We start from the raw sequence: 15,962 nt of genomic DNA, 5'->3' as shown, positions 1-15,962 counted from the left end.
TCCTCTTGATTGTAATCCAGCCTAGGAAAATAATTATAAATGCAGAGAAAGAGATTAGAGTCTGACTGAAAATAGAGGCATTATTATACTATTTTGAGTGCTTCTCATATCAGTGAAAATTAAAGCTTTTTCCTCTTTAAATTTATAGTAAAAATTTTTCAATAACTTAGTAACTTAGTCATTAAATCAATAATATATTTCAACAAATATATGTCAAAGCGCAATTCTAGTTTCTGGGAATACAACCATGAAAGAAAATCTCTGCCTTTGGGAGGTTATAATCTAGAGAAGAAAAACATACAAACATAAGTCTATTATACAGCAGGCTGGACTGTGTTAAATGCTCTGGAGGACTTGAGTGCAGGGGAGAGGATGGGGCGGGGTGGGGTGCTGTTTTCAGTGGGGTGGTCACACAAGGCCTCACTGTACCTGAAGTGTTGTGACCAGGGCCTGTGGCTATCTGGAAGAAAATTCCAGATGGAAACAGACAAATGCTGAGTGCCTGAAGACTGCAGGATGGTGGAAGCTGAATGAGGGAGGGGGTGACTAGTAAAAGCACTATTGTTCCTAACAAACTAACGCAGGAACAGAAAACTAAATACCACTTGTTCTCACTTATAAGCAGGAGCTAAATGATGACAACACATGGACACATAGAGGGGAGCCACACACACTGGGGCCCACCAGAGGGTGGAGGGTGAGAGAAGAGAGAGGATCAGGGAAAATAACTAAGCTCAATACCTGGGTGAGGAAATAATCTGCATGTCAAACCCCCATGACACAAGTTTACCTATGTAACAAACCTGCACATGTACTCCTAAACTTAAAAGTTGGAGGAAAAAAAAAAAGGCACTAGCGAGCTGGCCTTCGGAGACAGGGCTGGGGCAGAACACCCACGGCCATGTGGCAATTGTAAAGACTCTCGATTTTTCTCCAAGTCTCTGGAGGGTTGAGCCAAGGAGTCATGATCTGACTTCTAAAAGGACTGCTCTGGGAGCTCTGTTGAGAATAGTATATACAGGGGACAGGGAGGAGGCCAGGGGACCCCTAGCAGGCTGTCGTAGCACTCCAGACAGAAGATGATGGGGGCCTAGGCAAGCATGGAAGGGCATGAAGTGGGTAGATTCTGGATCTGGGGTGGGGAGAGGATTTGCTCTAAGAATCTTTTTTTTTCGTTTAAATGTTTTTGTTATGGCAGAACATACATAATATAATATTTATCATTTTAAGTGTAAATTCAATGGTATTAAGCGTATTCACATTGTTGTGCAACCACCACCACTGTGCAACCATCACCACCATCTCTAGAACTTTTTCATCTTTCCCTACTGAAACCTCATACTTGTTAAACAATCCCCATTCTCCTTTTCCCCTAACCCCCGGCAGTCACCACTGGGCTTGCTCTTTCTGAATTTGGCTATTCCAGGCACTGCATCTAAGTAGAATCACACTTTTGTCCTTTTATGTCTGGTTTATTTTATTTGGCAAAATGTCTTCAGGGTTCATCCATGTTGTAAAGTGGGCCAGAATTGCATGTCTTTGAAAGCTGAATAGTATTCCATCGTATAGATATGCCACATTTTCCTTGTCCACTCATCTGTTGATGTTATTTCCACCCTTTGGCTATAGTGAACGGTGCTGCTATGAACATTGGTGTATGGATTTTTTTAAGTCAAGCCAAATTAAGATTTGCTAGTAAATTGAATGCGCAGTTTCAAAGAAAAGGGGAAATAAAGATGACTTGAGTATTTTGGCCAGAGCAGCCAGAAGGATAAAGTTTGTATTTGCCTAGAGGAGCAAGACTGGGATTTTTTATTCTGCTTCTTTTTCTTTAACTTAGCAAAGTGTTCATACTGTGTAGTTAATTAAAATCTTTGTTAATGCTGGTACTTCCTTCTCTTCCTGCCTGTTCTACAGCTCTTCCTCACCTCCCCACAACCACAAAAAAAAAAAAAAAAAACATTTTTATTTCCAGGTATCATACCTTTCTTGGATTCTTTGAAATACTTCTGATGATTCAGACTGGGAGATGGGGATAGTTTAACATATTTAGCTTTTAATGCACACCCCTCAACCTTTAACAGAAAAGGCAACCTATATTGGAAAAGGATAGTCATGGAGCTAAATCAACTCCTCTCCCCCAAAATACATAATTATCTGACAATAACTCCCCCTAGAATAACTATGTCAGAACACAAGAAAACCAAGCAAACCATAACCACCACATCTCAAGAACAGGGTCCCCAGGCTCTGTTTTTCATAGTTTCTACAACACTAGGTTGTGAGAATGTATTTATCCAGCAATTATTTATTGAACATCTGCTTGGTGATTAAGCACTTGGATCGTGAGAATTAAGAGAGTGTATGGTCTAACAAGAAGATGAATGAGCAACTAGAAAATGGGTGATAGGTGCCAACATAACGGACGCCCAAGTAGTGTCCTCTAACTGAGGCTAAGAAAGGAAAATTGAAGGGCGAGTAGGCATCACAGGTGCAAAGGCCTGAGGACAAGAGTGAGCATGGGCGCTTTCCAGGAACCGAAACGTGTAGCAAGAGATGGGCCTGGCTTGAGGAAAGCAATCAGAAGTCAGATAGGAAAGGTCTTGAAATTGTATTAAAGATTTTGTATTCTAGTCTGAGGACATTCTGAAGCCACGGAAAGGGTTTAATCCAGGAACTGCTAACATCGAATTTGCCTTTTGGAAATATCTCTCTGGCTGCAGTGTGAACAGCTAGAAGCAGCGTACTTCTGAAGTCAGTACAGCTAGGAGGACAGGCAAATTTTTTGGACTGGGATGAGCAAAGTTGGCCAGAGATGGATGAATCTGAAGATGCTAAAGCACAACAGAACCCGGTGAAATATTGGACATAGGGTAAAAAGCCAATTCAGGAATAGGGCCCAGGTTTCTGTCTTGGGCAGCCAGGGATGACGCCATTCCCTGAATAGCTTGTACCAAGGAAGAGCAGCCTTTGGAGGGAAGACAGTGTGTGTTCAGTGTGGGATATGTGAGGTTTGAGGTGCCTGTGCGACCCACAAGTTAGGAGCTCAATAGTCTAGCCTGTGCTTCAAGTTCAGGTGAGAAATCTAAGCCACAGGTGATTAGTGGCTGGTTTCCGTATGAATGATGATACAAACTGCAAACCCTTCCAGGGAGGGTGTTTGTATGCTAACAGAAGGCTCCTGGGAGAATACCAGGGTAGTTTACCTTTCCCTCCAGGGCTCTGTCAGTCTTCTGATAATTACAATCTGTGAACAGCATCTTCACAGCTTGGATAACATTCTGACCGAGGGATGCACATTTGCCTAATGAGCCACATAGTGCCCTGTTAGCTTTAACTAGTATTTTGTTATTTATAACAACCCACAACGAACATTTGCATTCCCCAAAATTAGTTGTGTGGGATGTTTGTAAGAAGGATGTAGGGGAAAGTGTTCCATAATCAATCAATACCTTTAGGAAACCTGGGTTTAGAAAACTATTCAGTAGGGTGCTTTACTCTGACTTCTTGAAGCCTCATGCTGCTCTGTGCTGTGACTCTCCAAGAGGATGCTGCTGTGGTTTCTTTTCACCTTTACTAAATCTCTGGCAATGGGCCCTTTTCAGGGGATGCTTTCAGGACTAGCAACCACAGGACAGTTTTTTCATGGGATACTGATAAGCAAAAGCTGGACTTCATTTTAACACATAGTTCAGAAATTGAATTATCGAATTAAAAGGAATAAATGTTTGTGGTGTTGGTGCACATTGCCAAATACCTTTTCCAAAGGCTAGTTCATTGCTGGTGGGAATATAAATTGCTACAAATACCTGTTCCACCATAACACCTCTCACTCCACCAAACTGATGGTGAATTTTTAAAATCTGATCTAATTTGTCAGTGTTTCTCTAGGACTGCAGAGTGGCTTAACACTTTTCCATGTTATTGATTACTTGCTGCTGCTTTTATGAATACCTTTCCAGGTTTCTTGCCTATCTCTTGAGATTGCAGCTATTCTTATGAAGATAAATGGGCTATTTTTCTGATCAGATATTAACCCAGAATTTCATGTATTTGTAGTAGTCATTCTCCCAGTTTTTTATTGTTTACTTTTTTAGTTATGTTTCTTTGAACATGTGGAAGTTCTACGTTTTCGTAAATCAGTTCTTTAAAGCATCCTTTCATAGTTTTTTTCACTGTTTTTAAGCTTTGAAAGCCTTTTATATAAAGCTTTGTCCAGACACTTAATAAATAATCACTTCTTGGTTTTTTGTTGTTATTTCCAACGTTAACGCAACTACTCTGGAAGTTATTCATTTATCTTACTGCGCTCCCCTCCAAAAAAATGTTTCGAAGCACTATTTTCTGAATAATTTTCCCTTCCAAAATTAATATATTATGCCAGTGTAGCCAATAATTTCTATAACAAAATTATTTTTCTCCATTTCCTAAATTGGCAAATTGAGATGAATGGCACTTTATTAGGGATCTCTTACTTTGGCCTATGTTTCATCATTGCATTTTAAAAATAGGAGATAAGACAAGCATATGTTGTGATATTATTGGGATGAAAACACAAAATTTATAAATTGATTTACAGTTAATTGGATATTGTCATAAACATTTTCTTCCGTGAAGCTCATGGGACAGATCACTGGAAAGAACAAGAGACTAGAGCATGTAAAGAAATTTGACAATTGAAATGAAGAAAGTTTGTTAATCATCAATGTTATGCAGCCACTTTACAAACATTATTGAGTTTAATTCCTACAATTCACTGTACAGCTGAGGAAACTGAGACTGAGAAGTTTCTTCTCGAGTGTCTGATTAGCTGGGAAGGGCTGTGCCGGGACCACTTCCAGGCCTATCACCAGACCTGCTCCAACTGGGGTCCATGGACACAGTCTTAGAGTTTGGCAAAGGGCCTTCTGTTTTGGTGTCTATACATTTCCATGAGTAAGAGTCACAGCATGCCACTCTGATATTAATAGTGTAAACACATAGAGGTAGACTGAAGGATCATGCTGTTAGTTTGTAGGCAGGTGGCACACTTGAATTCTTTCTCCTATGAGACTGAACTTGGGCACATTGAAGGTGAAGAAGGGTTTCTGTCTGGTGTGGGGACATATGTGCTAACAGATCATGCCGTTGTGGGTCAGAAGGTAAACCCCTCTTATCGGTCATGTCCCTTGACGGCCAAATGCACATAAACTCATGTTTTCTCAAACGTTTGTTCCCTGGAAGTTCACATAGAAATTTCAGAACAATTCCTCTTCTGCAAGTTGCGTTTTCGGGCAGCGTTGATTTATTTTTGAAGCCCCAGTGGTTTGATTTTGAGCCGGCATCACTCTGCAGAGACAAGCAGTTGCTTGTTCCCCACACACGGCCTGTGCCCTCCTGTTACCAGCTTTGCAGCTTCCTCAGCTGATCCCTCCTCAAGGCCCCCGGGAGCCACTTTTGTGGCAGATTCCATTTGGTTTCACAGCGCCTCGAGAAGGGGCAGTGGGGGCCACTTGGCCTGGTGCACCAGTCTCCCACATTAGGAGAAATTTGCAAACCGCTCTCGGAGGGAACCGGAGCTCGCCCCGAACAGGCTGCTCCTGTTCGGAGCAATCCACCATTGTCTCAGGATCCCTTCGCCTTTTCCCAGCTGACCTGCCTGCGAGCGGAGAAATGTGAAAAGTTAGAGACAAAACTGGTTTCTTCAGAGTGAGGGGGAGCTTTCTTACACAGAAAGGAAGGAAATACCTCTGTGGGATTTTATTTTTCCCCCTCTTCATCCAAAAAATACAAAGACACTCTCTGTCTTTAATGCGAATGTCGGCTTTAAATCTTTTAGGTTTGGATTAACTCTGCAAAAGAAAAAAAAACTGACAGGCTTTCAGATATGACGCAGAAAAACTTTTTTCCCCTCAATTCATGTTGTTCATTTGTAATGCCAAAGGCTGGTAGACTGAATGGTGGGGCGCCAGTCACTCCTCCATTCATCGTTAGCATCACAATGGTCAGAATTAGCAGCCTTGAATCTCCACCACTTTTGCCTTTTCCATTGGTGGACATTTAATACAAGGTGGCGAAGGCAAGAATAAATCCTCCTTCTCTTGCCCCCCCCACCAAATTAAAATATATTAAAATTAAGCCAAGTAAATGTGGTATTTTGAGTTACACGCCTTGGAATTCTTACCTTACCTTCCCTCCCAGAAGGAGAAAGAAATTGGTTTTTTACAGTTGTTACCTTACTAGAAAGCTTCTTTCAATCTAAAGAAAATCCACTGACTTGATAGACATTTCCTATTACACAGTTATTGTTGGTTTTCACCATTGAGGATGTCGGCAAACATGTCAAAGATCATGTTTTGCTTATTAAATAAAGTGACTTTTATGTGAATATTTTTCATCTTGTTGGTGTCTCGAATATTGGTGCTATTTCACTGAACCCATGTGGCAAAACTTATTTTCTGGAATTTTTTGTAACAGCATGTTTTTATTTTAAAAGTATTCAGAGCTATTCACTTCTACATAGCGAAAAATCTTAGCATCCCTGAACCTGCGGTCTCTATCGATAAGTTCATGTCAGTGCAGAAAAAATTTAAACAGCGGTTCCTAGCCCTTAATCGAGAGTTCAAATGAATAAGTAATCTGAAATATAATTTAAAATTAGAAATCTTTATGTTTGATAAGGACTGATTGATTAGGACTATTTATGTGTAATTATGAAATTGCCTAGAATGATTAAACTCTAGGTTATTTTTAATTCCTGAACCATACCTGATTCTTTTTAATTCTGCATGATTTTTAGTAGAAGCTAAATGTGCATGCGTTAGTTGGCTACTTTTTAATGGAATTAGAACAATACCTATATGGATTTAAATAGGTACTGAAAATTTCCTCTTGATAAAAAGATTAAAAGAAGTGAAACCAAAATATTTATTTTGCTTTTATTGTATAATACTATTCCTTTTAAGTTCTGTGTAATCTAATTATATTACAAAGATATTTTTTATTATAATTGCAAATAAATAATAGAATTTATTACTTTTTAAATTACAGAATCTTTTTTGCAACCCAAAAGGCTCTAATACAGCAATTTGGTATTTATTACAAAGAAATTATTAAAATTATTTTTAATACACTTTTATTTGGCTTTTACATACAAGATATTTGGTTTGACTTTAGCAATAACAGCTATGTACCAATACCAGTTATATAAATCACTGAACAAAAATTAAGATTATTACTACCTAATGTTAGCCAAAAATAATCAAATTGTTGTTTTTGTAGGTATCTTAATTTGATTATACAGTAGTCATGATTTATCTGGATAATTTTTAATATCCTATAATTTTACAAAAGTAATTTTCATTTGCCAGAAATAGTAAACTTAGTTTCTAATTATGATTTATTTTACACCATATATTATTATAAGAGAATTTAATCCAGAGTATATTTTAAATTTGCTCAAAGATTTATTTTGATATTCAAAGTTAATAAGTTCGAATTCAGAATTGTTTACTCTCTTACAGAATGATATTCTTAAAATTGTTTTACTTAAAATTACATAAAAACTAAACACAAATCATGTATTTTTTGGTTTTAAAGTAATGTTTTTTCTGACGATTTACACAGGCAGCCATGTTGTTCAGTTCTGGAGTCTTTTGGATGGGCTTGTTATTCATCCCTGTGGCATCTCTGCTCCTTGATGTGGTGTACAAGGTGTAAGTATATACTCGGTTATATATGGAGAGATATAGATGCATATTCATCCTCAGATTTCTCTCTTCGTAACATCAACTCAAGCGTGGAGAGCTTGCAGGATAGAGACTGGTAATATTACTTAATTTTAAATAAGGAAGGGGTGATTCAGGAACTAGAAAACTAGTTTAAAAGACAAAATGAGTAGTAAAGCGGGTAGTTTCAGTTAACAGAGAAAAGTAAATGGCACTGGAGAAAATTACATCAGGGAGTATGTTTTTTAGAAACAGCCCCAAAACTCATATAAAAGTAAAAGAAAAATTGTACTCTTTCCAAAAACATTTTTTATTATAAAAAGAAATGTTTTGCTTGCCTGATTCCAAACATATATAAAATATAAAATGAAAGAAAAGAAAACCTTACTAATTTTTTTCAAGGGTTATAAATTTTAAAATCTTATCTCTTTCCACAAAAAAGATAGCATTTAATTTAATTACATGGCATTTATTTAAATTACTATGGGAGTTTCAATATTGTAAACCTAAACCATCATTTATTTTAAAACTATAATTTCTATATTCTCAAAATTACGGTAATTTTTAAGATTCTGTTGAAAAACTGCTTATACTCTTGTTACTGTTGTACTTTGTCAACAGCGTGATAATAAGCCAGACATCTAGTTTTGTAAAGTCTTCACAGGAGTATTTCCATGCAAATCCCTTTTTTTTTTCTTTTTGCAGTATCAAGAGGACTGCTTTTAAAACATTAGTCGATGAAGTTCAGGAGCTGGAGGCAAAATCTCAAGACCCAGGAGCAGTTGTACTTGGAAAAAGGTAAAATACACAGTGAATATATTCTTTTCCAAATGAACTTTAAATTTATCTTGTACTAGTGGTTGGAAATAAGTGATAAGACTTGTATTTGTCAACATCAAGCTGGCAGTGTCATTGACAGGTTTGGGAGTCAGGGACATGTGGATTTAAATCTGTCGCTTTCTAAACTGTGTGCCCTTGGCCACGTTGCTTAATCCTACTGAGCCTCAATTTCCTCATCAATAAAATGGGGGCAATAATACCTACCTCATGGTTAGTTGTAAGAGTTGAATAAAGTATTATAAAGAACTTAGCATAGTGCAAAGTCTTTAATGAGCATTATATAAATGGCAGTTACAAACATTATTGTATTATTAAACTGCAAGAGAAGAAAAAGACTTTTAGCTTGAAATAGTATCCATAATAAAATAGTATGTAATCGGCCAGGCGTGGTGGCTCACACTTGTAATCCCAGCACTTTAGGAGGCCAAGGTGGGCAGATCACAAGGTCAGGAGTTCGAGACCAGCCTGACCAACATTGTGAAATTCTGTCTCTACTAAGAATACAAAAACTAGCCAGGCATGGTGACGGGTGCTTGTAATCCCAGCTACTCAGGAGGCTGAGGCAAGAGAATAGCTTGAACCCGGGAGGCAGAGGTTGTAGTGAGCCGAGATCAAGCCACTGCACTCCAGCCTGGGCAACAGAGCGAGACTCCATCTCAAAAAAAAAAAAAAAATAGTATGTAATCAAAATCATAGTTTGATATAAGGCAAATTACCTTATATAATTGCATTTGCGGTTCAGTAGTTATTAGGAACTGACCTAGATGTATATCATATATGAAGTGAATTATGTATCCCAAGTTCTCTTCCTTACCACCACCCCCTCCAAAAAAAAAGGAAGTTAGAAAGCTAATCAAATCCACTAAATTCACAAAGCATCATAAGAAAGAAATTATAATTAGTTGCAGTCTATAATAAAAGACAATTATTAAGATAGTAGCAGGAATTTATTTTTTTCTTCATTTTTATCATACTAAAGTGAGCTGAAGTTTTGGCTAAACTATAGGAAATATTTTACCCTAGTATATGTCACCTTAATCATGATTCACTGTTGTTATTCATTTTGACACAATGGAGTAGGTGTCAGAACTCAGTGAGACCCTGGCTTCCAGCTCTCTCGCTCTCATTATGCTGAAGGAACACGTCCCACACCAGTGTGTGCCACTTTTTTGAAAATAATAACACTGACCTTTGTTGAGCGCTCACTTCGTGCCAGGTGCTTCCCTTGCGTTTTACGTGTACTATCTCACTGAATCCCAGTAACAACCCTATACAGATCCATCATCTCCATTTTTTCCCAGATGAGGAAACTGGGGCTTCGAGAGGTGAAGTTCCCAAAGCTATTAGTGACAGATCTGGGCCTGGAGTCCATGCCAACTGATCCCAGAGCTCCTGCTCTGAACCATTCACAATTCTGCCTCCTTTTGCTATTTGTTCAAAAATATAATAGAGCTGCAAAAAACAGCCTACTACTAACTTGACAAAGTACTTAATCTCTGACTCAGCATCCTAGTGTACAGGACGGGAATGGTAATACCTACTTTCAGGGTTGTGTCCTCCTCCCTCCACCTTTTTCTTCATCTAAAAATTTGAGTCACAGGATTCCTCATAGGAACGTACCTGCAGTTTGTCAGTAAATTCAGCTAGTAAATTAATTATGTCAGTTCTCTCTCTAGCGATAAAAAGAATATAGTAAGAGTTCTGGCCAGGCGCGGTGGCTCACGCCTGTAATCTCAGCACTTTAGGAGGCCGAGGCGGCGGATCACAAGGTCAGGAGATCGAGACCATCCTGGCTAACACAGTGAAACCCCGTCTCTACTGAAAATACAAAAAATTAGCCGGGTGTGGTGGCAGGCGCCTGTAGTCCCAGCTACTCGGGAGGCTGAGGCAGGAGAATGGTGTGAATCCTGGAGGCGGAGCTTGCAGTGAGCCGAGATCGCGCCACTGCACTCCAGCCTGGACGACAGAGCGAGACTCCATCTCAAAGAAAAAAAAAAAAAAAAAAAAAGAAAAAGTTCTAGCTCATGAAATTGTGAATAAAATAATGTATTCGTAATTATTAGGGAAAGGCCCCTGTTAATACTGTTACTATCCTTAGTGGTAAATTTCCAGATTTGTAAGTGTGTTAATAAAATCACATTAAGCCCTTCCACGTGATACTTAGTTTGCCTTTTTGTTGTCTACCAATGACTTCAATTCATAAATCAGGCCACTGTAATTACCCCCAGGTCCTAAACATTCAGTGAGTCTGTAATATATGTAGCTCCTTCCGTTAAATAAAATAAGCCAGAGAGCCCAAAAAGGAAAGAAGTAAATTCCAGCATAAATGACCACCAACTTCTCCATAGGAAATGCATCAGATAAATTCCCTGCTGCTGCCTCGCTCATTTGCCTAAAATAGCTATTTAGTTTTCCCTAAGAACTCAGGAATGTGTTAGCTATCAGCTGAATACCAGACAAAAAACCCTGGACCAGCATGTACTCTATGTTGCCATTGCCGCCCACTGGTGATCAGAAGGTTAATGATCAGTGTAACCATAGTGGCTTCCTGCTTGATGGCGGGTGCCTGGAAGAGGGAGGCAAGGGAAAGATCTGTGAAAGGAGAAAAATAGCAACTGGATGGAAACATCTTCATGCTTAAAGTAATGGCACTCTAAGGTTAAAAAATTGTTGGGTTGATTTTACCCCCTGGATTATTTTCGGAATCTTGGAGAATGAGATTGATTTCAGATTTCAAAAAAAGTTAGCAATCTTTTTTTTTTTTTTTTTTTTTGAGACGGAGTCTCATACTGTCACCTGGGCTGGAGTGCAATGGCACGATCTCGGCTCACTGCAACCTCTGCCTCCCAGATTCACGCCATTCTCCTGCCTCAGCCTCCCTACTAGCTGGGATTACAGGCACACACCATTACACCCGGCTAATTTTTTGTGTTTTTAGTAGAGACGGGGTTTCACTATGGTGGCCAGACTAGTCTCGAACTCCTGACCTCGTGATCCACCCGCCTCAGCCTCCCAAAGTGCTGGGATTACAGGCGTGGGCCACTGCACCCAGCCAAAAGTTAGCAAATTTTATATCTACATTATCAAAAGGGAAGAAATTGTGATTCTTGTGAATTCTAATGATACCAGACTTTCTTTGGTTCCAAAACACCATGTCATTTTATATCTCCCAGTCTTTACATTTGCTTTTCCCCTGTTTGGGAGCCAGTACCCTTCTTACAGACTAGGCACTCCAATTCCCAGCTTTCCAAACCCAATGAAGATTCAATTTTTTCAGCTGTTTACATACACAATATATAATTCCTAGCCTACTGTCCCTGTACTTTTATACTGTTTATACTCTGTATAAACTTCTGTTGGTACACTGATCGCATTGCATTATAAAGTATTAGTTTACTCTATGTATGTTTTTATTTTCCTCCTACTAGATTGAGCTTCTAGAGAGGCTCATGTCTTAGTCATAGCTGCAACCCAACACCTGGTACAGCACCAGGAACTTAGTAGCATTCAATAAATACTTGTTGAGTGGATGAACGGAATAGTTAAGAGAATAAACTAAAGAATGGATGAAAGAAAGAGTGGGCGAGAGGATTGCTGAGTAGGAGAAAGGATTGTTGAATTGATGGTTGGCCTGTGATGTGTGAAACAGAAATCTGATTCGTAAAAACATAGAATTGTATAATTTGTACTTCCCAAACTAGGTAATATCCAAAGCAACCATCATTTACTTTTTTGTCATACAATGATACAGTTCTTAGGAAAGATCTTTTGAGTTGATCATCCCCAATTTTTTTAATCTTCAGTAAGTATGACTGTTAAACTCAAGTTGTGTATAAAATGCAAATGTCAGAAAAACAAATTGTAAGCACTTAAGGAAGATTAATATTTACAATAATTTCTCATCTTTGTTCATTTTCAAAAAAAAATCTTGATTAAAACAGCCATTTTTAGTAGAAATAGTATGCCACCTACCATTATTACCCTGCAAATTAGATTCATTTTATTACATTTTAGGGGAAAAATATGTTTAATCAATCTAAGTATGTTCTAAATACGCATGCTTATGAGCCATGGGTTATGGTAGAAATAAATGCAAGTCTACAATGGTGAGAGAATAACCTAAACCTTACTCCTGAAGGTTTAAAATAACCCAAACCTTGCTGCCTCATGACCTCTACCAAAGTCCATGTAAGGAGAGAGTTCTTAAGAACTGAAGAAAGACTGTCCACTGGAGAAAAATAAAATGGAAATTGTACTTTAAAAAAAAAAAACCCAAATCTTAGTCCTGAACATTTAAACCTTATCCAAAAGTTTACAGTAAGAAATTATGGACACTGTGGGCTCATTGGAGGCAGGACAATTATTTTTGGATATCATTGGAGTATGTGTGAAGCAATGCATTTCATAGGCAAATATAATAATGAGACTCATAATTCTTTGATATTTCTCACTGTAGACATTAGCCAGCATATCATCACTGGCCATTACTAAATAGAATTTTAGCCTAGGGTCTTCAGGTCAGTCCTCACTGATTTGCCTGGCACTACCGTTTGGCCATTGTTTACAGCTTTTGCATGCAGGGAGAGTAGGGAATGTGAGGTGTCAGAGAACTCGGTGGTGTAGATGGTGACAGTGCTCTCTAACCTTTCTGATGTATTGTTCATCTTAATGAAAAGCAGTTTTAACATTGCTCCAGAACTAGTAGAAAGGAAATTTTATTTCTCAGTGTTCACACTCGATTTTATATCAGTATGACTTAAATACTTTGGTGGGGATTGAGGACACAGGGATCTGTCAAATGTTTCCTTCAGCCTTCTCTCATCACTGTGGTAATGGTTCTGTCCAACATTCAGAAAGAAAAGTGACAGAACACTGAAATGTTTTCAGCTCTGGGGCAGAGATTAGGCCTGTTATATTCATTGTTTCCCCACCACCACAGCTACCCTAGTGTAGGACAGCTATCGCATGCTATACGTTAAACATTCCATGAATGGATAGTTATTTACTTTTTGGAGATTTATTTTAATGAGTCAACTTAAATAGCTTACCAACCCAATATGTAGACAAATGCAAATTTATTTCTCTTCAAGTTTCCCACTGAAAATTCCTTAAGACAACACGTTCCAACACATTCCAGAACAGTGAATTGGTTTTTACCAACACTAACATTTTTTAGTATTTGAAATATTATTTTAAACACGTTATCTTTATATTCACCTCCACCAAATGTTTAAATTGCAACATTTTAGTAGGTTTGGAAATAAGGTAACAATATTTAGTAGTAGTTGTATGATTGCATTAAATAAACTCAAAATTTACATAGCTTGGTATATAAATGAAAGACTATACGAGACTGCGTAAAACTGCTAGTCGAGTTGTGAATAAAATGTGGTTTTAGTGAGAAGGTATCTTTAGTGGTTTTTTTTTGTCTTTTCACACTGTGTTAAGCTGTTCCACTAAAACTGAACTTTTAATATATGTATTGTGTTAGCATAAATATATTTTATAATGTGCCTTAACAGTAGTATCAGTACCTATAAACATTGATGGCCCAGAATTGTATAAATGTTGAAATGAGTAGTTCCCCAAAGGTGTAAGATAAGACTAGAGAAATACAACTCATCATCACTTCTTTATTTAGCAACCTCCTGTGAATGGCATTTATATTCTGAAGGAGGGACTCTGTTCTACAGGACTAAAGCAAGAAGTTCAAAATAGCTAAGGAAAAACAAAACAACAAAAATCTAGTCATTTTCTTAGTAAAGAGGTAGAGAACATTATAAACTAAAACCCATGTGCAGCAACACACATCTCACCTTGCGCTTATGTTGACTAGAAACCAAGGCATCCAAAATACTCCTTACAAAGTACCTTTTGTTTGGTGATGATCTCTGTTCTAGTTGATTTTTTATAATAAATTCTCAAGATCTTGGGGGTAAAGGTAGGAGGGCCCAGCATTTGTTCAGTGCTTCGTTAAGTGTCAGTCATTGTGCTGACAGCTCCCTGCATACTCGCAGTCTACCTGAAAGTTAAGTACTGCCCTCCTGTTGTATAGGAGATGACGGAGAAAGGCTTGCCTGTGGTGACCCAGCTAATAAGCAGCCGACGCAAAATTAAACCAAAGCCCTACTCCAGAGTCCATGATCTTTCCTGAGTAATGTGCTTCTTTCTTAAGAAAGAGACTTTCTTACTGCTTTGTTTTAATGCTGTACGTTAACTTGATATAAAAAAAGAGCTAAGTGAGAGCCTTTATATGGACTGTACAAAACGGAATTATGTTACCTTATGTATTTCAGTTGCTGTAATATGAAAGACTAAATTCTCATGTCTGCCTTCTTACCACTTTAATATTGTAATATTAAAGTATTATGCATTTAGGAAGGCTAGCCTGAAACCTGGAAAATGTCTTTTGGGAAGAAGATGCTGCATAATGATACATTGCCATCCTCTAGTCTCCCGTAGTCATTTCGATTTGAAACACCAAAGACTTTCCAGCACACCCCATCCACAAGGCTCTGCTAAGGAAATCAGACCACCTGCTGCTAAAGCTGCGACTTCCTCAAAGCAGTTACATATTTTAGTGTCCCTCAGGGTCCATGGGTCTGTAATGCTAGATCATTTAAAGAGTAGAGTAAGAAAGCAACTCTGTAAAAATGGCCCTTTCTCATTTCTTATATCTGTTTATTTCAGTGACAGAAACAAGTTTTTACAACTATTTGCAGAACTGCTGGAGTTTTAGATTAATTAGTTTTCTTGCCTTCATGTAGCTAATTTCCAATGACAATAAAATATGTCTAATAATACCAGTTAACCTCCCTAGATTTTAAAATATATGTGTGGAAGATTACTACAAATGTTAACATTTCTAAATATTTTTTCTTCGGTTTTTGCCTAAATGGTTGCATAATTCATTTACACAATGAGTTCATTTTGCAGAGGATCCTTTTTTTGTATATGATATTGTTTCATTTCAGGGTCTTAGAAAAATTGGCAAAATACAGAACTAACATAACACAGCAATTTAACTAAAGCTTTTATAGTGGGAAAAACACAAGATGGAAATTTTTCAGCTGAATCAGTTCCAGTTATTAAAATTGCATAAACATTTGCTGCAACACATATGGATTACTTATTTGTTTCTCATGCCTATTATGTTCTTTAATATCAAAACAAAATTTTATAAATCAAACAATGAAGAAATGGCACAATTTGGAAGATGGATGATGTCTATAAGTACATTTCAGAATTATTACTCAACTTCATATATTCAACAAATATTTGAGTTTCTACTGTGTGAGACTCTGTTTTATGTGAAGTTGGAGGAGAAGATGCCTTATTTTTCAGTGTGCTTTTAGAAGTTACATAATTAACTGGATTTGTATCTGAGGAGACAACTATTCTAAACACTCATTGAAA

The 15,962-nt window shown here is 37.7% G+C and overlaps 1 protein-coding gene across 5 annotated transcripts in view; it reads left to right on the top strand.

Annotated features, from left to right (window-relative positions):
- ATP8A1 (ATPase phospholipid transporting 8A1) overlaps positions 1-15,962 on the top strand; it is a 252,547-nt gene that overhangs the window by 229,649 nt on the left and 6,936 nt on the right. For all 5 annotated transcript variants that reach the window (XM_055246260.2, XM_055246258.2, XM_055246261.1 and 2 more), the window contains 2 exons: positions 7,606-7,694; positions 8,412-8,504. In XM_055246260.2, coding sequence (XP_055102235.1) covers positions 7,606-7,694; positions 8,412-8,504 — 182 coding nt within the window. The remainder of the gene's footprint in view (positions 1-7,605; positions 7,695-8,411; positions 8,505-15,962) is intronic.

This window comes from Symphalangus syndactylus, chromosome 16 (genome assembly GCF_028878055.3).
Source record: "Symphalangus syndactylus isolate Jambi chromosome 16, NHGRI_mSymSyn1-v2.1_pri, whole genome shotgun sequence".
NCBI classification, from domain to species: Eukaryota; Metazoa; Chordata; class Mammalia; order Primates; family Hylobatidae; genus Symphalangus; species Symphalangus syndactylus.
This window is presented reverse-complemented; position numbering and strand designations above follow the sequence as displayed.